Source organism: Dreissena polymorpha, chromosome 1 (assembly GCF_020536995.1).
Source record: "Dreissena polymorpha isolate Duluth1 chromosome 1, UMN_Dpol_1.0, whole genome shotgun sequence".
NCBI lineage: Eukaryota > Metazoa > Mollusca > Bivalvia > Myida > Dreissenidae > Dreissena > Dreissena polymorpha.
The window spans coordinates 161,307,907-161,333,454 of NC_068355.1; the positions used below are offsets into that span (position 1 = coordinate 161,307,907).

At 35.6% G+C, this 25,548-nt stretch overlaps 2 protein-coding genes across 6 annotated transcripts in view; both read left to right on the plus strand.

Annotated features, from left to right (window-relative positions):
* LOC127858495 (small integral membrane protein 29-like) overlaps positions 1–19,570 on the plus strand; it is a 220,403-nt gene extending 200,833 nt beyond the window's left edge. The window contains exon 5 of the mRNA XM_052395686.1: positions 19,245–19,570. The gene's annotated coding sequence lies outside the window, so the exon portion shown is untranslated. The remainder of the gene's footprint in view (positions 1–19,244) is intronic.
* LOC127858298 (zinc finger protein 277-like) lies at positions 1,269–23,813 on the plus strand. 5 transcript variants are annotated; one of them, XM_052395325.1, is made up of 14 exons: positions 1,269–1,323; positions 8,023–8,257; positions 10,593–10,678; positions 12,180–12,259; positions 12,594–12,685; positions 13,617–13,681; positions 14,643–14,688; positions 15,077–15,209; positions 15,432–15,511; positions 17,679–17,871; positions 18,556–18,663; positions 18,718–18,896; positions 19,655–19,825; positions 23,632–23,813. In XM_052395325.1, the coding sequence occupies exons 1-13, from the start codon at positions 1,299–1,301 to the stop codon at positions 19,821–19,823; spliced, it is 1,491 nt and encodes a 496-aa protein (XP_052251285.1). In that variant the 5' UTR covers positions 1,269–1,298; the 3' UTR covers positions 19,824–19,825; positions 23,632–23,813. The 5 variants fall into 5 exon arrangements, with proteins under 5 accessions (XP_052251285.1, XP_052251277.1, XP_052251267.1 ...); XM_052395317.1 differs by lacking the exon at positions 23,632–23,813 and adding an exon at positions 19,987–20,313; XM_052395307.1 differs by lacking the exon at positions 23,632–23,813 and having other exon boundaries at positions 19,655–20,313.
* The last annotated feature ends 1,735 nt before the right edge of the window (positions 23,814–25,548 follow it).

Sequence of the window (25,548 nt, forward strand, 5' to 3'; positions counted from 1 at the left end):
TCCACATTGTCTGCCTTAAAAGACCAAAAGAGATGTATATGTGTTGTTGTATTTTAAATAAAAAAGCTTTAAACATCCGTCTTCACTGATACAATCCCATCATTGTCATAAGATATTCAAAACATCTATTTAATAACATGTTTATTGCTATAGCATGTGGGTGTTCTAACTGTGTCTTAGAAATTAAATGTACGGGAATTATACAAACATAATTATACCATCTGTATGTAAACACTATATATTTTGTTAACTTTTATAAAATAATAGCTAGATTGTATGTCTTTAGCAATGTTCGTGTATTCCATCTTTTGAATACCTAATAATTCTTGTGCGTAAACGATATTGTATGGTTTGCTCTGCCATTATATATTTTTATGTCGTTACATTTGAACACGTATAAATGCACTATTCATATTAGTGTGCGATTAGATAAACGACGAAATTGATAGTTCCAACTTGGTTAATGTTGTTGTAGGAGATAAACCTGCGGAAAATTATCATTTCCCGGAAACTATTCGTGTTCGCCCGTACCGTTTGCATATATGTGGGAACACAATTGGAGTGATTAGTTCTTCCCAGCGGAAGCAAGCTCCATCCTTGTGGCCAATAGACACTTACGAGTCAGTGCGATATCAGGAATAGCACGGGGTACAATTAGCCTTATTGTGGATCCAGCGCCAATCCGATGATGGCCCTGAATAGAAATATTTTAAGGTCACAGTGGAGTGAAATAGGCAGCTAGCTGAAGAAGGCAGAAAGAGGCTGAAGAAGGCGGAAAATGGTGGATCGGCTCACAACAGAGGAACATGATTGATAGCGCCAAAATGCAAACTAGACACGGTCCTGCTTGGTGCCGGGAATGTTGTGTGAACTATAATCCATATAATTCAGTTTAAATATTGTCAGAGAAAATTCCAATGTTACATATATATTCAGTGTAATAAATCAATTTGAAACTTGATGTATGATAATCAAAAATGTCATTCAGTCACTTTTGTGTTTCAACAAATGTATATCCTACCATTTTAGAAAATATGAGTCGATTGAAATACATCAAATACGAATATATTTTCAGGAAGTCAATTTTTGGGGCTGATACTAGTGCTATTGAATAAAAAAATGCTCATTTTATAGCCACCCCAAACACCTGCGTTTTACTTTGTATACACATACTAATTAATGTTATCACTTAATGAAAGCATGATCTATCTAAATATCTATCTATACTGTCTAACTCCCCTTGCGGGTATTATTGACAGGTATTTTATTTGTCTACTGCTTTGTAGCCTTTATTCAAGATGGAAGCCCCCATGGACGGAATAGGTTGTTTATTACTAGCGTAACAATTTGCGTTTTCACAGATTTAAGAGCTATGGTTCATGATTTGTAACATCATTAGTGAACTTTTATATTTATTTTAATTAATTTTATATCAATCAAAGCATTATTCTAAAGATCTTTCTGAAAATTCATTTTTTCGTAGAAAGATATTGTTCGGATAGACATGTAGGGGCCTAACGATTGGATATAGACGAGTTAACGCGTGACGTCACACGCACCTGCAAAGTTTAGACTCCGCCCACTGGTTGGCAAAAAGAGGTGGAATTCATATAAGCGCATATAGAGAAGGTTGACATAATCATCGTTTTTATTGATAATCATGAACTGTATCAAATATAATGTTACTATTTATGTCTGAATAAAACATAAGCATGCGTGGAAATTCATTTTTGGAACGATTGTTGTTATTATTTGTTTTTACTAAAATCGAGCTCCGGAGTGGAACACTATCTACGACCTCTGATTACCACAAAAATCTCTACTAAACGCATCTTCACGTCCATTTAAGATACAAAATTTCAGGAATAGAAATTCTTTTAGAATAAATTAAATTTAATGAAAGAACACAAATAAGGATGAAAACAAACAACAAATAGATCGCTTTTTGTTCGCAACATATAGTAACTGATTTTAACCTTAATATATCTGTACAAACTTACATTGTTACACAACAAATAAATTCATAAATCTAATTGTTTTATTTAATGGTGCACACCAAATTTGACACTTTTGTTTCAGCATTTCTAACCGTGTTCAATTGCACCGTTGTTCGTCACAAGCATATTATCTCGTTATGATCGGAGACTGCCCAGACAATTACACAGAAAACATGCCGGTGTCATAAACATAGGAACCTATACTTTAATTGGGTCCCTGCATAGACCACATGTGGCAGACTTTATGATACCTCCATGTCATCTCTTGTCATATTGAGCAGTCATATTGAGCAAGCCAAATATTAAAGCGAAAATACGTAGCATTTGCTTTAATAAATAATATAACATATTAAAAAAAGAAGATATTTGTCCGAAACAGATTAACGGGAACATGTGTATCTATATGTTAGCCAGTTTAATCATAATAATACAGTGCTTTATAACTTTAAATTTAAAATATTGTGCAATATTACTGCTACACAATTGATGTATTTAACGCGGGTACCGGCTAATGTCAACTCGGCAATTTAGTGTAAAGATTGTACGTTCTTGCAGTGAACGTTACACCATCATGAAACCAAGCAATCACAATGGATAAACTATATTTGCGTAAAATAAATTAAATAAATATATATATATTTATCATAAAATGCTAGATTGTTACATGCATCACTCCTTATTACTTGTTAAGAGATTTCAATATACATGCAAAGACAGTTCAATTTGCACAAGATGCAGGTTTTATTTCCATTTGTATATTAAAATTTATTAATATTGTAATTCAATGGAAACGAAACAGAAAATTCATTCTATGGAAAAGAAAATTACCACAACATTTAACGATTGTAACGTATTCCGTTTTTATGGCTTTGTTTTATAATTGATTAAATGCGCCCCTTATAATACACTTTCGGTCGCTGATGAACAATAACAATATCCACACCGTTTATAGTTATAATCAAATTAATATATATTTTATAAGTTTTGAAATATCATTTTTTAAAGTCTTACTTTACAAAAGAATACGGCTAATTTATTGTTTTGTTGTGTGGTATTTTCAGTATTTAGTCTTCCGACCACGTTTACTCTGATGCTAATGACTAATTTGTACTTTATAAAGAGGAAATTATATATATGAATATACATTTATTGGTACTAAATATGATATATTTGCACTATTGTTTAAGAGTTGTAATGTTTATTTCGGATTTTTTATCGTTTAATTGACTAAACAAAAGCCCTTTATACATGTTTTACGTGACTGTGACTAGTGTTTTTGCCAACCAGTCAGTGCGCATGCGCGGAAAATCCCAAATGTAAACAATAACAATTAACTCGTCTATACAGGATAGGCTTGCGGTATCTAGAAATACGTACATCCCAATAATAAAACAACGTTTCGCATAATAATGCTCATCTTCTAACCACATGTGGTTAGCGCGTGGCTTTGATATTTAATAGTTAAAACATCATTTTTGAATGAAATATAATATAATTTTAATGAAAAATAAACTTCTAAAAAAGATCATCTTATATAGATATGGAAGTTTCTTGTTGAGTCATGGGTTCTTTTAGAGTCGTGGCTATAGATATCATGTTAAATTACATGATAGAACGTTCCCACATTATGCAGTTGTTAGAGAAAAATGTTTTTACCAGGTCAGCATTGTTTTGATGATCAAAAAGGCGACAAAAAACTGTCAATATTGTATCATGGAAGAACCATTTTTCTAACCTCTTAATTTTTGACACGTCAAATATAGTGACAATTAAGATTGAAAATAGTGAAACATATTACTAGGAAATCTTTTTGATAAATAACTTGTTTCTACATGGCTGGCAACTTTAATTGTTATGTTAATTTTCTTTTGATAACATAAGTTTCCAGCACCACCATATCATGTAAAACTTTCAATGCCGCCAAAAAAACAAGTACCTGCTTTCGAACCCTTCAGTGTACACCATTAAAAATTAATTCGCCCCATGATTTGACCATGGTCACATGACTTATTACAGAAGCTGATGTGTCAAGCAAAGTTGAGAACGAAAATAAGACCATGTTTGTATAAGTCAGGTTTTTTTTTGGCCCGATTTTATAGCCGAAATTCGGCTATGTTCCCAATCCCAAAAAGTATACTTTTTTCCCAAAATGTGGCAAAAAATTCCCAATTGCCAAAAAAAAAAAAATATTTTTTTTTTTTTTTTTTTAGAAAGAAGTCTTATGTGTTTGTTATCTCAATTTTTATTCAATTACATCAAACAAAGTATTATATGATTTTTTTCTTTTAATTTGAATGATTATAAAGTGTTAAATCAAATTTAGTATTTCCCTAATCAGTGGACTTTTCGTGTGGAAAAAAAGGCTAATGAATTTATTTTCCCGATTTCATGAAAATGCCGTTAAAATTCCCAATTCCAAAGCCATGGGCTATCTTCCCAAAAAGTGGAGAAAAAACCCTGTAAGTTTTTTTTTAATGAAAATCATTACATATATAATAAACTTAAGGAATACTATGATTTTTACGTGTTTTATGATTAATCTACTTATTCTACAGATTTTTGACGCATTTTCATTGATTTGCCGCTACGTGCAAGTCGGCCTAAACAAATTACTGATACACAAAGAACGGTGACGAAGTGCATGTGAGCGCATGCGTATGAAATGTAAACAAATGAAGGGTTTGAAAAGAGGTGAGGTTTTAAAAGAGGTACTTTAAAGATAATTCATCAGAGCGCTTATCAAAAATTTCCTCTTTTAGAAATTGTTCATGGAGTGTTCCTAAGTAACCCAAAATCATTTATTTATGAGTATTTTTCATACTACATAGTCTGTTGACATTTTTCACAAGAAATTAATCTGCTTTGCAATGTCAGTTTAAAGGCTATTTATACTATAGGTATGCAAATCTTGAAATTGGCAGGGTAAAATTTTAGGGAGAAGTGACTTCTCTCTTGACTGGCATTTAGGGAGAAGTCAGGAGAAGTAATGTTTTATCTTGTATATTTTGTAATTAGTCATACATGCCATACGTCCCGATCTCGGCGGGACAGTCCCGCTTTTGGGCCCTTTGTCCCGCTGTCCCGATATAAGGCGATTTGTCCCGACATTCGTAAAAAACGATGTAAGGTCTATAGGTTCCCAATAAAATTCGCTATTCAAGCTCTGTTTCGCTAACACTTACCCCCGCTAATCCCTTTATTGCCCCCAATTAACAATCCGATTCTACTTATCGTGTGTACCAGTGTTGTTTATGACACCTTATCAGCGATTTATCATGAGTTTATTTTCTTTCTTGCACAATTTGTAAAAACTTCATTCCTTCAATTGAGTAAATTGAGTAAGTCATTAATTTAATTGCTCAGTTACTAATTACCTCAATTACTGTTAATAAAGAACTATTATTTTTCTTTAAATAAATGCACCAAATCTTTAAAAATTTTAGTATTGATTTATTTAAATCGTTAATTAACTTTCAATGAAGTTAGTTTTTAAATGCAATGTACATTTTTTGGTTTGGTACCTAAAATTATTCTTTAAAAAAAGTTCAGCGGTAGCTCATTCATGCCCCTGAATTCTTTACTGTAGGGATTGCATTAATTAATCAATTAAAAATGTATCACCAGTTTGCAAATATATGCCCCTGATGTAAGCCAAAAATATGTGTCATTAACACCTCATTGTAGTTATACCTCTATAAAGATCCATTTTACTAAAACCTCCACAAAAATTACTATATAAATACAATTTACCGAAGTTGTTATTTACCGAAACCTCTAGTACCTGTCGATACTATACCGTAACCGTAAACATGTTGTAGTAAATGCACTGTAACACTCTCTGTAAGACGCCGTAACATTTTAACTCATCAAAATTTATCTTGTTACACCTACATGCAGTTAATTTTGAGACAGATCTTGATAAGATTGATTCAATATTCGTTCTTGCTTACGTTTGTTTTCATTTTCTTCTGTTTAATGTCAGACTTTGAATTATATTCCAATGATTTTATGAGTTGTCTATTCAGGTCTGTAAAACTTCCATTTTATCCATAACATAGGAATAAATGTCATGGCAAGCATTGACAGAGGAATGTAATATCCGTATTTAAATAAACATTGACTTATACATACAAAAACTCTTCAAAATTACCGTTATTTACCATTTATTAGCTCATCTATTTTTTGAAAAAAAATTATGAGCTATTGTCATCACCTTGGCGTCGGCGTCGGCGTTGGCGTCCGGTTAAGTTTTGCGTTTAGGTCCACTTTTCTCAGAAGCTATCAATGCTATTGCATTCAAACTTGGTACACTTACTTACTATCATGAGGGGACTGGGCAGGCAAAGTTAGATAACTCTGGCGTGCATTTTGACAGAATTATGTGCCCTTTTTATACTTAGAAAATTGAAAATTTTGGTTAAGTTTTGCGTTTAGGTCCACTTTTCTCAGTAAGTATCAATGCTATTGCATTCAAACTTGGTACACTTACTTACTATCATGAGGGGACTGGGCAGGCAAAGTTAGATAACTCTGGCGTGCATTTTGACAGAATTATGTGCCCTTTTTATACTTAGAAAATTGAAAATTTTGGTTAAGTTTTGTGTTTAGGTCCATTTTATTCTGAAGTATCAAAGCTATTGCTTTCATACTTGCAACACTTACTAACTATTATAAGGGGACTGTGCAGGCAAAGAAATGTAACTCTGACTGGCATTTTGACAGAATTATGTGCCCTTTTTATACTTAGAAAATTGAAAATTTGATTAAGTTTTGTGTTTAGGTCCACTTTATTCCCACAGTATCAAAGCTATTGCTTTCATGCTTGCAACAATTATAAACTATCATAAGGGGACCGTGCAGGCAAAGTTATGTAACTCTGACTGGCATTTGGACGGAATTATGGGCCCTTTATACTTACAAAATTGAAAATTTGGTTAAGATTTATGTTTTGGTCCACTTTACCCCTAAAGTATCATAGATATTGCTTTCATACTTGAAACACTCACAAACTATCATAAGGGTACAGTAAAAGGACAAGTTGCATAACTCTGGTTGTCATTGTTACGGAATTATGGCCCTTTTTTGACTTAGTAACTTTGAATATATTGTTAAATTTTGTGTTTCGATCCACTTTACTTCTTAAGTATCAAGGCTATTGCTTTCAAACTTCAAATACTTTCATGAGGTTACTGTACCTGGCAAGTTGAATTTTACCTTGACCTTTGAATGACCTTGACTCTCAAGGTCAAATTATTAAATTTTGCTAAAATTGCCATAACTTCTTTATTTATGATTACATTTGATTGATACTTTGACGAAACTACTCTTACCTGACATACCACAATAGACTCCACCCAAACCATCCCCCGTGCCCTCCCCCCCCCCCTCCCCCCTCCCCCTCCCCCCCCTAATTTTTTTATTTTTTTTTTAACATCATCTCACAAATGACCACCACACCCTCACACTATACCCCCACCCCACCCCCCCCACCCCACCCCCCCCAATTTTTTTTTTTTTTTTTTTTTTTTTTTTTTTTTTTTTTTAACATCATCTCACAAATTACCACCACACCCTCACACTATACCCCACCCCCCCCCAATTTTTTTTTTTTTAAACGGTTATGTTTGAAATACCGTCCAACCATCGCACCAAAAAAATCCTACCCCCCATCACCCCCCCCCCCCTTTTTTGGAAGATAATGTAATAATTGTCCACAACCCCACACTATACACCCCTCTTCACTCCACCCCTCCCTCCTTTGTGATTGAAAATGAGAGTCCCTTCACCTTTAAAAAGAAAATAGATGAGCGGTCTGCACCCGCAAGGCGGTGCTCTTGTTTTAACAATGTTCTGAATTGTCAACACACTGTGAAAAGACGCCGTAACCGTTGTAGTTATGACGCCGTATCGCGTTGTAGTACAGACGTACCTCTCATTGTATCGTAGTTCAGCGAGAGTGTGGAGGTCACCTGAAATGTTACTTATATGAGATAACTCAATAAACCAATTTTCTTAATTTTCTTAGACCGACCATATGACATTTGCGAGACTCCTGTACTGGAGCCCCTGCGTCTCCCTGAGCTGCCCACACTTTCTCCAGAGAGCTCATCCTATCAGGAATTATCCAAGAGCCCAGTGCCCTGTGTGCTGTGTGAATATAAGGCAACATCTGACCTGGAGAGGGATGATTACCTCACACACCTGCTAGAATCACACAGACTGGTTATTGCGGATATAAACCTGATTGCAAACTTTAAAAGGTACCATTCGGGAGTTAGTTACATAGTATTTTTACAGTTTTTCCCTTTAAACAAACCTAAGCACATAGTGCTCATATTGACCTTCAAGGGTAATGTGTTGTCCGTCGTCCGTCATGTGTGAGGTAGGTGCAAAAACTTTTTCTTTTAATGACTTCTTCTCCATAACCCTATGACAGATTATTAGGAAATCACAGAATTGAACTTTGGATGATCAATTTTTCAAGTTGTTAAAATCATTGCATGTCTTTGTCATTGGAGGTAGTAGAATGCGTTTGAAAAATGAAAAGTATAAAAACCTTTTCTAAAACCACAAAGGTTCGGGATTTAATATTTGGTGAGTAGCATTATCTTTTAGTCTTTTACTAAGTTTGTTCATGCTTTTAGGGTCAAAATTAGCCTGTCCTATGAGTTTCTTGTTTCCTTGAACGTAGTAAAAACTTTTCTTCTCTTCTTCTCTGAAACTGCAAGTCTAAGGGGTTTGGTATTTGGCATGAAATTGTATCATTGAATGGTGGGCCTATTTTATTTGAATCATTGATTAAGGGCCTAAACTGGCGATGCCCAAGGGTCACAAGATTTATAAAGATTTGTATTGTAAGTAACTTTAAAAAGCTTTTTCTCTGAAACCGCTAGGGCCAGTGGTTTGATATCTGATGTTAAACATATGGTGGTGCTCTACCAAGTTTGTTCAAATCATGCCTGGAGGGGGGGGGGATAGGGATTGCTTGTTTTAGTTATATGTACATGTTTATAGTGAACATTTTAAAAATCTTCTATGAAAGCCTCAGAGGTTTGTTATTTGGCATATAAAGTCATCTAGTGGTCATGTCCATAGAGTAAAAACCCAGGGTTAAAAGGATTTAAGACTTGTATAGTAAGTAGTGATGAATGTTAAAAACTTTCACTGAAAATATATAGAAGTGCCAGGGGTTTGATAAAACAGTTATCACACAAACTCTTGTTTACAGTTAACTTTTGATGTCTTCAGTTTTAAGGTAATATATTCCGCAAACAAGTCTGCTCAGGTTTTATTTCATTTCACCTCTGTGTATTTTCATTGGTTTGAAACCACCCTGTATACAAAAAATAAGCAGTAAGTTCTCAAATGAATGGTTAGCTATGTTTTGTAAACTGAAAGAGGCATATTGGTGAATTTCCCTATAAATATATTTAATATATAGACATGATTTTAACTATGCATAGTCTTTATTTTTCAGCAGATAAATATAATATTTAAAAAAATTATTTTTATTGAGATTGTAAAAAAAATATATATACATGTAATGCCAGATTTTTGTGTGTGATGAAAACCTCTATTGGGTTTCAAACTCATAATTCACCAATCTTACACATTATTGAACATTTTACAACAGTACATACAGTTATGAATACATGTAGTTTGCATGCTTGTTTAGGTACTTCATAGTACTTCATCTACATTTCAGTCTGTACTTCATGTACATTTCATTCATAACAATATACTAATAGTATTGAAAGTGTCATGTAGACAACTTTAAAATGATAGATTCAATATTTTACTGAGTGTTAATACAAACAGGAATCAGTTAACCCTTAACCACTTAGATATGGTACATATTTTAACACATTTGTAGTCCTTTAGACAGTTGAATTTTATTTAAGACCTTTCTTACTAGATTCAAGTTTTAAAGGCTTCATTTCAAACGCTAAGATACTGATGAGCAGCAAACAGCATGCATAAAACCTGAACAGACTGCGAGTTACTCGCAAGCTGTTCTGGTTTTATGATGTTTGCACATAGCAATTTTCACTTTGCTTCTGATTGGGAAAGGGTTAAGCAACCATTCAATGTATAATGTTTAGGGCTTTTTTCCTTTTTTAACAAGTACCTTATATAGGCCCCTTCCACCAAAAGAAAGTCCCCTTCCCCAAAGAGAAAATCTTTAAAATGATATAAGATTCCTAATTTTTAAGCTAACATATGGGGAAATTTTCCCCTCTCATGTTTTTCCCAAAATGGTAGGCCATGCCTTTTCCCCAAATCCAGAAACAAAGCCTTGTAATTATTGAAAGAAAGTATTATATTAATAAGCCATCCATATGCTCATTTAAAATACGTTATATTCAAAAGTTTATCAAATCATTACATGGCAGAGCTTTTTATTCATGTATGAATAATAAAATGAGCAGCAACATGCAATAATGGGTCTCATGCCATATGTCACCAGCGTAGCTTCAGACCAACCTGTGCATCCACACAGTCAGGTGAGGAGATACTCTGTCTGCCAATAGGACCACTTGTAGAGACTTTAAATGATAACGAGGGTAAAATAATGTTTATATGCTCATTCTTTAGTTACTGCCTGTACTGGAAAGAGCGTTTTAAGCAGCAGCCATTCAAGGATATCTGTTCGAACATCAAAACAACAGAACTAAAACAGGGTAAGATAAACAGTGTGTGTAACTTCTTTTTTTGCAGAAAAAATAGTTTTTTTGAAAAAAGATACATATATTATTATTTAAGCTCCCAGTATCTACAGATCCTGGAGAGCATATAATTATTGGCCTGTCTGTTTGTTCGTTCATTTATTCGTCAGTGTTGACTTAAACCTAGGTTATAAAGTTCTCCCCAGCCTTGGTGGGTAATACCGGGGTACTGGGGAAACTTGTGTACCAGTAATTCAGGATTTTACTAGGCAATTGTGGGTGATACTGAGAAATGAGAGATACTTTACAATAAATGAAGCACTGATTCATTATTTTTAGTGTGTTCATATAAACCATCATGTTTTCTACATGTATAAACACACTTACATTTTACATTTCATTTTAAGTGAAAAAATAATAATTTTCTGTAAGATAAAGTTGTCTGAGATTTTATGTATGATAAAGTTGTCTGAGATTTTCCGTATGATAAAGTTGTCTGAGAATATTGATTTAACAAATGAAGTGCAATTTCAAATGAGATGATGAAAGAAAATATTTGCCCAGTATTATCCAGCAGACCTGCTTGTTTTGGGATATCTTATCAAGGTCAAGGTACATATTACTTAAAATATAGGAACAGATCTTGCTGAATAATTTGAGTTTGGATAGAAGCATTGTTCTGAAATTTTGTGTCTTGGTTGCTTTCTTGTAGATTTAGCTCGGAATTGTGTATTTATTATTATACCCCCACAAATGAATTTTAGGGGGGTATATAGGAGTGAACTTGTCTGTTGGTCTGTCTGTCGGTCCGTATTAAGTGTCCGCTCTCTAATTCAAGTAGTTTTCATCCGATCTTCACCAAACTTGGTCAGAAGTTGTATCTACATGATGTCTAGGCAAAGTTCGAACATGGGCCTTGCCGGGTCAAAAACTAGGTCATGGGGTAACTTAGTGCGTTTTAAACATTCAGCATGTTGTCCGCTCTCTAATTCAAGTAGTTTTCATCCGATCTTCACCAAACTTGGTCAGAAGTTTTATGGAGATGATCTTGAGGCCAAGTTAGAACATGGGCCTTTCTGGGTCAAAAACTAGGTCAAGGGGTCACTTAGTGCGTTTTAAAAATTGAGCATGGTGTCCGCTGTTTTTTGTGAAGACGCCATGCAAAATATTATGTGTCAATGCGGCATGTGGGGGTATTCGTCACGTCTGTGACAAAGCTCTAGCTTGAATTTAATTACATAAACATGTTAAAGATTGCCATGGTTCTTATTATTTTTCATTATTTTCTGTGTCCTCATATGCCCAGCAAATTAATGCATCGTTTTCAGATCAATGTAAGCCTTGAAAGACCTCTAAACTGGCATATTGTGCGAAACTTGTTTCCTCTTCTATGTATAATGTACTTCGTGTTTACTGTATAATACTAATGATAACAGTTGGTATTTGCTGTTTAATACAGGTGATATAGGGTACGTTCTTTGCATAATAATAAGATTGTATATGCTTTATTTTACAGGTGATGACGGCTACTACCTTTTAAGTGATGTTCATCCAGAGGATAAAGAGTTGAGAGATTTCTTGCAGAAAAGGAAATTGGTGAGTCAGTATATCATTTTTAAACAAAGTTTGAACGATTATTAAATGTAATCCTTCATGAAAACAAATTGTTAAAAAATCCAACCGAGCCAAAATAAGTCAAAAATCCTTTTCAGTGAACAATATTTACTATTGCTGTTTGTATTTAACATCTAAATTTGTAAGTAACAAGTGCTTGAATAAAAATATTAATTGGTATTGTGTTCACTGTAATATGATTATCTCATCATTGTTTTTTTTTTAAGTGTAGGCTTCATTTAATGTTTTAATTTCTAAATAAAAAACAGTATCGTAGAAACTTACTATTGCTCCAAGTTATCTTGTTCATTTGCAGGAGTTTGTGTTGATCAGTCAGCAGAGGGAGAGGGAGGACACGTCATTCTGCCGAGACTGTCTCTTCTGTAGGGAACACTTCACTGGCAACAGGTGATCAACTCTTGTATTTATCCCTCTGATGTCAGATGTTGCGTATAAATTGCATAACACATCCACGGAAAGGTTCTTTGAGAGTCTGTGAAGTTTTATTTTTGTTACTTACTGGACAGGTCTCGTAATCCTTTCTGACTTGAGGCCAAAGTGGAAATGGCTATGTGCAAACAGCATAAAACCAGAACAGCCTGCGAGTAACTCAGTCTGTTCAGGTTTTATGCTGTTTGCTGCTCATCAGTATTGAAGGTTTGGAGATGAAGCCTTAAAAACATTAATCTAGTAAGAAAGGTCTTAAATTAAATATATTTTTCTAAGGGACAACAAATGCGTGAAAATACGTATCTGAGTGGTAAAGGGTTAAACATTTAACATTCATTTGTAATATTGTAACATATTGCTGGCTTCACCTACATTGGTTTAAAATGCCCTTAAACTTGTAAGGAATATGTGAAACTGGAGCAGATCTGAGGTCTGAAGTAGAACACTGGTGTCAGACTTATTAATTTAATGTTCAATCCCCCACTTAACACTTTCTTACTTAACTTGTCTTTCTCATAAAGTTAAACCTAGGTGCAACAGATTGTTCAAACTGGTCAATTAAAAACAAAGAGTCTCGTCTGGAAAGGGTTGTTTCCAGTTTCTCATACCTATCCTTTGCAACTCAACTAACAAGGCTGCTGGTGGCTATGCTTATATGGGAAATTACTGTTGCGCATGATAAACAATTATATAGCCCCACTCCCCACCCCGCCCTATAAAAACAAAAAACAATTTCAAAAAAACTAATACAACAAATATATATTGGTCAATTTCTATGGGTCAGCCTTGGGTGTCTTTCTATGGGGAATCATTCATAAATTTGCATTATGATCCCTTCTTTTCTTGTTAGAATTGTTTATGTTTCATTTCCCATTGGTTTTCTCTGCAGGTCAGCCATGTTAAACCACATGGCTAAGGACCATGCCTTCAGTATTGGCCAGCCTGACAATCTAGGTAGGGAGGACATATTGTTGTTTTGCCTGTCAACTGTTATAATACAGTTGTTTTTATGCTCCCCCAAAATTTATTTTGGGGGGAGCATATAGTCGCCGCTTCGTCTGTCCGTGTGTGCGTCTGTATGTCTGTCTGTCCGTCCGTGCACAATATTTGTCCGGGCTATTTCTCAGTAACTAATGACTGGAATTCAATGAAACTTTATGAGAAGCTTCACTACCAAGAGGAGATGTGCATATTATCAGCGGGTTCTGGTCGGATGATTTTTCACAGAGTTATGGCCCTTTAATTTTTTTTAAAATTTTCCATTAACTGTACATATAGTGCAATTCTTGTCCGGGCTATTTCTCAGCAACTAATTCCCGGAATTCAATGAAACTTTATGGGAAGCTTCACTACCAAGAGGAGATGTGCATATTATCAGGGGGTTTTGGTTGGATGATTTTTCACAGAGTTATGGCCCTTTGAAATTTTCTAAAAAAAAATTATTGTCCCCCCAACTACTGTGCCCTCAAGACGTTTCCTTTTATCTGAATATATAGTTTAATATTGTGACAAAAAAGTTTTTTTGGGAGCATCACCTGTTTCCGACGGTTTCTTGTTAATACCAGTAATGGTGCTTAGTAGTGCTAATGTGAAAGATTTATGTCTGTTGTCATAATGCTGTGCTTAATGATCTGTTGTTGTAAATAAGTCCAGCCAGTGTTCATGTACCAATCACAAGAGTAAAAATAATTTGTACTCGGCTGCCAATTATTAAGTATGTAAGACTTGCTGAATACTACAGAACAGCTCAAAATAATTGTTGGTTGTACATGTTATGCTTGCTTCTTTCTCAACATGTTCTAATGCCATAAACTTATACTTAAAGAAATATCTACTGGGTATATATTTATGTGGTATGCAATTAAGATTTGGGGTGCATAAATGCTTAATTTAAAATAGTTACTAATATTTTCAGTTTTCACAGATGAATTCTTAGATGTTCTTCAAGAAAAGCTAAACAGGTGAATTTATATGTTTTTATGGTAATTTTAGTTGCAATAGTTTTTAAACGTACATTTTTTACATTTTATTACTATGTATTGATATGCTTATGTTGGCTATTGGCTAATGTTGGTCAGTTAATAGATCGCTATTGGCTAATGTTGGTCAGTTAATAGAGCGCTTTAATCACTTTGGATAGTCAATAGTTTTCTAATGATCTTCATCAAACTTGTTATTTTACTTCAAGATTGCTTTGGACTTGGTTACTACATCTTTCAAACACTGCTTTCTGTATACAATTGAGACACATAACTGCTTAAAAACATACTTTCAAAATGCTTGACACTTGTTCTCTTGTTTAAATAAAGAAAAATTCTATGTTTTCATCAAGTCTTTAAACAAATTCAGTTTACAGTGCCTATATTGCGAGAAGACATTTAGAGACAAGGATGTTCTTAAAGAACACATGAGGAAGAAACAGCATCGGAAAATAAATCCGAAAAACACTATCTACGACAAGTTCTATGTGATAAATTACCTGGTAAGACGCTGATTTTGTTCAGCATATGATATAGATGATTGGTTGTAACTGTGCATTAGAAATGCAATATATATATATCTATACCTTATTGCTGTTGTTTTCTTTAAAAGTCTTTTTTTAACATGTACACACATTACCCTTATGTAACTTAAATGTTTATTACAAAAATAAAAGATGGAATCTTAGAAACAAATTTAAACCTTTTTTTACTTTCTATTTCAGGAACTTGGTAAAAACTGGGAAAAAATACACCAAGAAAGGGACATAATTGAGATAGATACTGAGGACACAGAGTCGGAAGAGTAGGTTTGACAGTATAGGGTAACCTCCCTTACTGTTTTTATCAAACTTAACTTGGTTAAAATTATCATCTGAACTCAATGTTCAATAATGATATCCGAAACTTAGTTAGTGCTTGACTGGGTGAGTCTAATCTCATTTATACACGTATACTGCTGGATGGAAAAAGCATGTAAAGTGTAGATGTGTTTTAAAGTTTTGTTAGGGTATGAATCTTAACCAGCCAGTTGGCAGACTTGTATTATATACTCATCTCATTAATATTTATGCCCCCCTTGGAAGAAGAGGGGGTATATTGTTTTGCACATGTCGGTCGGTCAGTCCCTTGGTTGGTTGGTCCGTCCACCAGATAGTTTCCGGATGATAACTCAAGAACGCTTAGGCCTAGGATCATGAAACTTCATAGGTACATTGATCATGACTGGCAGATGACCCCTATTGATTTTTAGGTCACTAGGTCAAAGGTCAAGGTCACAGTGACTCGAAATAGTAAAATAGTTTCCGGATGATAACTCAAGAATGCTTAGGCCTAGGATCATGAAACTTCATAGGTACATTGATCATGACTGGCAGATGACCCCTATTGATTTTTAGGTCACTAGGTCAAAGGTCAAGGTCACAGTGACTCGAAATAGTAAAATAGTTTCCGGATAATAACTCAAGAATGCTTAGGCATAGGATCATGAAACTTCATAGGAACATTGATCATGACTGGCAGATGACCCCTAGTGATTTTCAGGTCACTAGGTAAAAGGTCAAGGTCACAGTGACTCGAAATAGTAAAATGGTTTCCGGATGATAACTCCAGAATGCTTACGCCTAGGATCATGAAACTTCATAGGAACATTGATCATGACTGGCAGATGACCCCTATTGATTGTCAGGTCACTAGGTCAAAGGTCAAGGTCACAGTGACTCGAAACAGTAAAATGGTTTCCGGATAATAACTCAAGAATGCTTACGCCTAGAATCATGAAACTTCATAGGTACATTGATCATGACTGGCAGATGACCCCTATTGATTTTCAGGTCACTAGGTCAAAGGTCAAGGTCACAGTGACAAAAAACGTATCCACTACAACTGACAGCCCATATGGGGGGCATGCATGTTTTACAAACAGCCCTTGTTATATCATTATCTGATTAATATTTATGTCATTTCCTCATACATATTAATGTGTTACATCATATTTATCTATAACTTCCCAAGTGCTGTTCACATTTTAAAACTCATATCTTAAATAGTATTTGGCTTTGCCTCAATATTCACAATTTATCACATCACCATCACATGAATATTCATTTCATTACCTCATTAATATTATTATGCCCCCCTTCGAAGAAGAGGGGGTATATTGCTTTGCTCATGTCGGTCTGTCGGTCTGTCGGTCCGTCCACCAGGTGGTTGTCAGACGATAACTCAAGAACGCTTGGGCCTAGGATCATGAAACTTCATAGGTACATTGATCATGACTCGCAGATGACCCCTTTTGATTTTGAGGTCAAAGGTCAAGGTCACGGTGACCTGAAATAGTAAAATGGTTTTTGAATGATAACTCAAGAACGCATACACCTAGGATCATGAAACTTCATGGGTAGATTGATCATGACTTGCAGATGACCACTATTGATTTTGAGGTCACAAGGTCAAAGGTCAAGGTCACAGTGTCCCGAAATAGTCAAATGATTTTCAGATGATAACTCAAGAAAGCTTTTGCTTAGGATCATGACACTTCATAGGTACATTGATCGTGACTCGCAGATGACCCCTATTGATTTTTAGGTCACTAGGTCAAAGGTCAAGGTCACAGTGACAAAAATAGTATTCACACAATGGCTGCCACTACAACGGACAGCCCATATGGGGGGCATGCATGTTTTACAAACAGCCCTTGTTATCTTAGCCTTGTAAATATTCATATCTTTATTTAAGTTATTTTAATATTCATATCTGCACTTTATTAAATATTTAATTTACGATCTTACTATGTATAGTAGAATCTCCTTAATAATCATATCTCGACCACATTCATATTCGTATCCCTCCATATATATTGATATCCAGAGGTCATTAATATTCATATCATTGCAGTGAGTAGTTGGGTTGGGAAGATTAGTCCACCTCATTTATCTTCATATCCCAACATCATCAATATTTTTCGCATACAGTGAGTGGGCAGGTTGGGAGGAGGAGTCCGGGGGCCAGGCGGTGTGTTTGTTCTGCTCATTCTCGTCCAGTAATGCTGACAAGCTGCAGTTGCATATGCAGGAGCTCCACGACTTTGACCTGCAGGACATGAAGCTGAGCCTGCGCCTAACCTACTACCAGCAGGTGAAGCTGGTTAACTTTATACGCAGACAGGTCAGTGACATTCGTAAACTCAGCTGAGCCCAAAACTCCTGATATATATATTTTTTTACCCAAGGGGTCATATTTTTATAAAACTTTGATATCTCACTTAATTAAAAAAAAATCTCTAAAAGGACAAGTCCCTAAGGTGTTATTGTTTGACTCTTTCAATTTGCTAGCCAATCGGTGTACTATTTGAATGTAACATTCAAAGGGTCCTCTTCATGCTATATTGAAATTATGCGTCTGGGTTCGAAATTGGCCACACCCCAGGAGCCACATGGTTCATATCTACTTTATTGTCATATTTTCTTCTCTCAACCTGCATTCAAAACACTACTTATGTGCGTGGTTTAGTATGCTCTTTACAACCAGCAATTGTATTTGCAGACTGATCATTAAAATTGGTCGGCTTTTAGGATGAGGCACATTAGGGCAAAATAAATAGAGACTAGGCAGAAAGTGTTGTCCAGGATAAATCTGTGCAGGCTGCAGAGGCTTATCTGTAATGACACTTAACACACTTGCATTAAGCCCAGTTTTCCCAAAATGTAATTAAGTTATCTTTAAAATAGCAACCATATGTTCCTACTAGATGTTGAGTCTTTAATTCTCACTTTTAAATAGACAAGACACTATGAGAACAACTCTTCAACAGGCATTGGTAATATTCATCTGTTCAGCCATCTGTTGCAGGTACATCTCGGTGTCTGTATTGGTAATATTCATCTGTTCAGCCCTCTGTTGCAGGTACATCTCGGTGTCTGTATTGGTAATATTCATCTGTTCAGCCCTCTGTTGCAGGTACATCTCTGTGTCTGTATTGGTAATATTCATCTGTTCAGCCCTCTGTTGCAGGTACATCTCGGTGTCTGTATTGGTAATATTCATCTGTTCAGCCCTCTGTTGCAGGTACATCTCGGTGTCTGTATTGGTTGTGGTGGGAAGTTTGACTCACGCCCAGCGCTGCTGGATCACATGCATGAGGCTGAACATTCTAGTCTCATACCAGAAACTTCCATCTGGGACCAGCCACAGTAAGTGAAGTAACTTTTTTATCTTGTATGTGTGTATTTAAAAGTTTATTAGGTCTTTCCCTGCCCGAGACCTTTGATAACGCCCATTTCATAAAACATCATGTTTTATGTTTTAATACTAATTTCTAAAGTGAAGCAAATGTTTAATTGGTATGTTGGAAAATCTCCTATGTGTTGATAACATTTTTAACCAGGTTTTCCGAAGGAAAAAACTGGTTATTAGATTGGCGAATGCGGGCGGGCTGGCTGGCTGGCGGGCGGGCGGAACAAGCTTGTCCGGGCCATAACTATGTCGTTCATTGTCATATTTTAAAATCATTTGGCACATTTGTTCACCATCATTGGAAGGTGTGTCGCGCGAAATAATTACGTCGATATCTCCAAGGTCAAGGTCACACTTTGAGTTCAAAGGTCAAAATTGGCAATAAATGAGCTTGTCTGGGCCATAATTATGTCATTCATTGTGAGATTTTACAATTATTTGGCACATTTGTTCACCATCATGGGACGGTGTGTCGCACGAAAGAATCACGTCAATATCTCCAATGTCAAGGTCACCACAACTTAAAATAGATTTATTTTGAAACAAACTTACAAAGGGGGTTAATTTTGTTTGTTCATTTCAAAAGTTCAGTTTGAGTTGTCTCCCTTAATCAGATTTTTTTTCACAATGAAAACCTGGTTTTGTGACAATTTTGTCCCTTGTTTGGTCATGTCATTATAAATAAACATATTTGTAAATAGTGTATACATTGCAGGTACTTCTTCCCCACATATGAGAATGACAACCTCCTTTGCCAGCTGGACGCGGATGAAGATGACGTCACAGGTCACCATGATTACGAGCACGTGATTGCCGAGGACACACCCACCTTGGATACCATACTGAGGGAGGAAAGTTTACAACGTGAAATTCTTCAGTCTTGATAGTGAGACATTGTATTGTGTACAATATTAATTAAACTTGTTTCCTAAAGAGCACTGTCAAGCGTTTTTTTTTTATTTCCTTGCTTGCAATTTTAAAAAGGATAAGAGCAACATGATGTTTTTTAGAGCGTCTGTTGAGTTATAACATTATACTTTTTTACAGAACTTCTGAAGCTTAGATGATCCAAAAGGTTACGTCAGACTTCAAATTAGCAATGTACACATATTTATTCTTATGTTATTAAAATTTATTTAAAAACAATAATGCTTATATTTAATGCTCACATATGTCAATTTGTGTAAATGTTGATGAAATAAAATGGTTTCACACTTAAACTTCATGACTGGGGATCGACAATTGGTGGAAATTCAATGACAACCACCCAAAAATTGAGCCAGCCACAGCTGTAGAATGCGCCTTAGGAAGAATGTTTTACTTAAAAGCTGTGAAATGCGTATATTTATTGAATTAATAAAAATATTTCTAAATCGTTTTGTATTATTTTATGATAAACAACGGCCCAATGGAGGGAAACTAACTGGGGGAAGAAGTTTTCGAAATTTAGGTTACATTATCTCCCTTTAATCACAACCTTTATATCAGAAGTTCGATGGGATCTATCCCGTTGTTACAAATTTATTATTATGAAAAAAGACTTTTTAGGAAACAGTGTGCGTATTGTTGTTGCAGAAATTAGTAAATTCTAATTAAACATTTACACTTTCGGACAATTTTGTGTGGTGCGGTAGTCGAGTGGTAACACTCTGGTCTACCATTCCAGAGGTCCCCGGTTCAATTCCTGGCCGTGGCACTTGAAATTTCAGAAATGCTTAAAGTGTTTCCCACCCAACTAGAGATGTACTGGTATGAAACCCAGGTAATTCTCGCGTGTATCGGTGCTAAACACTGAGCACGTAAAAGAACCAAGGAATCTTATTCGCAAAGAGCTAGGGTATCGCACTCGGATTCCTTGTATCTCAATACTGTCTCTTCTGCTTGCTGTCTCTTCAGCAAAACTAAAGGACCCCATTGGAAATAAGTGCTTGCACTTTCGTGGGTTATTTTTGACTGCATGGTCAATAGAAATACATACAAACGACAAGTATTCATCTTCAAAATAAACCACTCTTAGCATTCTGTAAGTACACAGCGCAGATACTCGTGTCGGTTACTAACAGCTGTGCTACTTAATTCAAAAGTAGAGGACGAATGGCGTAAAAATAACCCAATGAACAATCCCCGCTCATCGTTTGTGGTCAATATGGGCTTCTAACTCGCGATCCCGGGAAAGACGGTAGTTATTATTGCAACAAGCTCAATATACTGATTCTGAAAGTAATGGTAATAAGTTCCGTGAAGGATTTCATTGCTGACAAATTTTTCAGGCTTTATGACCGACCAAGAAGAGCTCATTGTTTTGTTAATGCGAATTCTGACTTCAATTTGTTTTGTTTTTGGAACGCAGACTGATTGTTCCAGTGTTACATTTAAGTATATTGCGGTAGGCGTTCAATGATTTGCGTGTACTGCGTGGCCATACATATCAGGGCGTCTTTGATTTATAAGCCATGGCTTATTGCTTTATTGTTCGCCTGATTATTAACACAAAAATGCTGAATTGTTCAATTTTCACGAGACGACCTAACGATTACCACAATTAATTAATAAACATATTAATACATAAGTATTCTCACCATTTCTGATTTAGTACCGATATTCAGGACTATCGCAAATCGATTAAGATATGTTAATAAAACTTAAATTGCCTCTCTTAATTTTGTTCATCCAAATGATTGTAAGCACAACGCATGAATCTGTGACTCAAAGGCGCCATGTTGCCACCGTGGTACCATTGGCGAGAAGATATAGCATGTATTGGGAAAACCCGTCCCGGATCAGGCTGCGCAGTCAGCACTGGGTGATCCAAAAATCCACACCACTTGCAGTAAATTTATAATATATTCCAAAAATACTTTTGAAACAGAAAGTAGCATAACAGCGGACTTTATAGGTTATACGACACTCACGTGCATTTTCATGTGTATGTCCCCACGGAGGAGAGAAATAAAACATTGCGCTTGTCCGCCCATGCGTCTTGAATTTTTGGAATTCTCATTTGTCTTCCGGATGGATCTCGCTTTAACTTTTTTTCCATTTAAATGACCTAAATGTATTTACCACATGCCATACCCTGTTTCCCATGTAAAATAACCATTGCGAATATTTTTATCTTGCACATGCGTAATATACTTTTTAAGCGTTGACCAATTGCATTTTGTTATTTTGCTGAAATGACGTTGCAACGTCAAATGACGTCACGAAATGTAAACAACATTCGGGATTTATAATTATGTTTGCGTAAATATTTATTAAATTTGCTCATTTAAAAGCTTGTGATAAAAAGATCTGACACTGGTTGTCATTTCATACCATATTTTATTAAACTCGTCCAGGAAATTCGTTAGTAAGCTCGCCAAAGGCTCGCTTACTTACAAAATTCCTGAACTCGTTTAATAAAATATGGTATGATATGACAACTCGTGCCAGATCCTATTATATGTTCGGAAAGAAAGAAATTATATCAGAAGTTTCGAATTATCCCCCTTTATCAGTTTCCACGTTCTGAGTCTTGTATTTTCATATCCTCTTTAACTGCTGGGTGGATCTCCCTAAAACTTTCAAAGTTGAAGGACCATAATGTATGGTTGATCTTTAAGAAAGAAATGTTGGATTCGAAGAGTCTTGGTAGGATTATGACCCTTTGTCTGTGTGTTTCTTTCACTTTATAATACATGTATATGGTCACACAATGTAGTTGTATGGTCACACAATGTAGTTGTATGCGCACACAATGCAGTTGTTTTTAACTTCTGTTTGGATTTTGCTAAAACGTCAACATTGGAATAATGTTAACGTGGAGAATATTGTGAATAACGGACTTGTTGCTGCCATAATTTTTTCAGATTGATTTTGTAACCATGGTTGAATATCATCTCGATATCATTTGTCTGTGTTCGATCACGTGTTGTCTGGGCATCAGTTTATTTGACACATTTATCTGTGATATTATTACAGTTTCATTCGACCATATAACCGGTATATAATCTGATATTCACTGGCCGTAAAACATATTGTCCATGGCTGCTCCTCGTTCAATATGCCTTTCTACCAATCAATATCAGATATATAGATCGGCCCGTAGTCAATAATTGCATTATATTTGTCAGACAGCGCACACTTATTTACTTTGTTGTTTTTTTTTGCACATTGAGTCGTTAATATTGAATATATATTATTTTCATTTTATGGTTTTATTAGTCTCCCAGACCCTTATACCGTTTAAACTTAAAGTAATCGTTCGCTCACTGCAACGCATGGTGCAAGTAGGGACGAGTGTCCCTTGAGTTATCTAGACCGCCAAGGATGTCGTAAATTTGATATTTGATTTCACGATCGTTTCTTCTACTGTGGAATGTACCCATGTTCGCTAATATACAGATCAAATTTCTACAATGCGAATGTGCAGTGCCGTATGCATTCCGTTTGGATGCGATTGAGTATACTAAATTAATAGTATAAAGTACGATAAAAATGAGATTATTTTCTCCGTCCACGTCCAGGAGGTTTCCTTTTAGCTCAACTATTCATAGATAACTCGAGCTATACTTCTCACCCATTTGTTGGCAATTGTTTTTCTTTGCTTAATGCTCGTGTTATGGTAAATTGCAACATATCCATATCGCTGGCTCTTCTACAAAACTAGGTAACTAGGTCAAAAAAAAACAAAAAAACTTGTAAACTTGTCAGATGAGATCACGAATGGTCCCGATCGGTGAAAAAACATGGCTGCCAGGAGGGGTGGGGCAGTTTTCCTTATGTGACTAGAGAGAAACCTTGTGATCGAACACTATAGAAGTCAAATTTTTTGCCTAACCTTAGTCAAATTTAGTCAATACATTGGTTTTATTGATTTCTCGGACAAGTTGAAAAATGGCTCAGATCGGTGAAACACACTTTAGCTCACCTGATGGCTCAGGTGAGGTTTTAGGATTGGTCTTTGTCCGCCGTCCGCCCGTCCGAATTTGGTTTGTAAACACTCTAGCATTCACATTTCTCAAGCATTCTTTATCAAAGTTGTTGAAAGATCTCAGTCAAGTTTGATAATGAGCAAAATCACATAATTAATGCCATAATTATTGCCCTTAGATTGTCCAAATTTTCATTATATTATACAAAATCCTTGTTAACACTCTAGAGGTCACAATTTTTGTTTCAGATTTTATGAATCTTGGTCATAATATTTATTTTTGTAAGCACAGTTTGATGTTTGGTAAGGAGGGTCAACTAAAAATAAAGGTCACCAGGTCAAATCTTACAAAAACAAAAACATTCCATACGCCAGAGTTTTGGTTCAATGATGATGAAACTTAACCAGGATGTTTGTCTGGACAATTATCTAGGTCAAGTTTGACGTTTGGTAAAGATTGAATGAACCGACTCCTATCAGGTGAGCGAACTAGGGCCATCTTGGCCCTCTTGTTTCCAAAATTAGGGATGTCTAGTATATTTATTTCTATATTTAGAATATTACCTACATAAATTCCTGTAAGCAAATAGCGCAGACACTGATGAGACGCCTCATCATGCGGCGTCTCATCCTGGTCTACGCTGTTTGCCAAGGCCTTTGTTCTAGACGCTTTGCATAAATGGGTTAACTTTGCGTTGAAAATTGTGAGAAGGTCGCTTATTGGCAGAACTGGCTTGGGATTGTACGCTTATTTCAATAAATCAATGTTTGCCGTGTTCTGTGAAAATGGGGTTTAATGAATGTGCGTAAAATGTCGTCGTAGATTAGCCTGTGCGGTCCGCAAAGGCTGATCAGGGACAACACATTAAGCTTTTATGATATTTTTCGTTTTCTTAGCAAAAATCTAGTTTAGGCGGAAAGTGTCGTCCCTGATTAGCCTGTGCGGCTTATGTGGGACGACACTTTACGCACATGCATTAAACACCCTTTTCACAGAGCACGGCTCATTTATTTTCAGTAAAATCAGTCCGCTCAGGCTTTGCAGGGGCGACACTTTCTGACTTAACATGATTTTTGTTCAGGAGACATGTCCTTTTTACTAAAACCAGAAACAATGAAAGCATAAAATGTCTACCATTATTAGACACCGGCTGATCTGAGACGATACTTTATGTACATGCATTACGCCTCGTTTGCCCTGAGCGGTTCTCAAATAAAATTGATTTGCACGCGAGGTGCTTCTTCATAATTTTCTTAATGACTATTATTAAGCAATTTTCTTGTCATTTCCTTCATGTATCATCAAGTACAGATTTATCTATTGCCAATTTCATTCATAAAAATGTGAATTGTGTAGTATCTTTAACAAACGTTATTCATTCGTGGCTGTCATAAGCTGCTATCGCTAAATCTAGGTTTTATTTTTCGTGAGTGTGGTATACACATTTAGCCCTCAGTCTGAATATCAAAGTAGTCCAGGTGAAAAATAGTTCATTGTCACTATTCGAAATTCGCCCTGTTAGGGATAAATATGTGTCTTGTTCTGTGAAAACTGGGCATAATGCATGTGCGTTAAGTGTCGTCCCAGTTTAGCCTGTGCAGTCCGCACAGGCTAATCAAGGACGACACCTTCCGCTTTAATATTATTTTTGTTTAAAGCGAGTCCCTTTTTACCGAAAATCTTGTTTAAGCGGAAC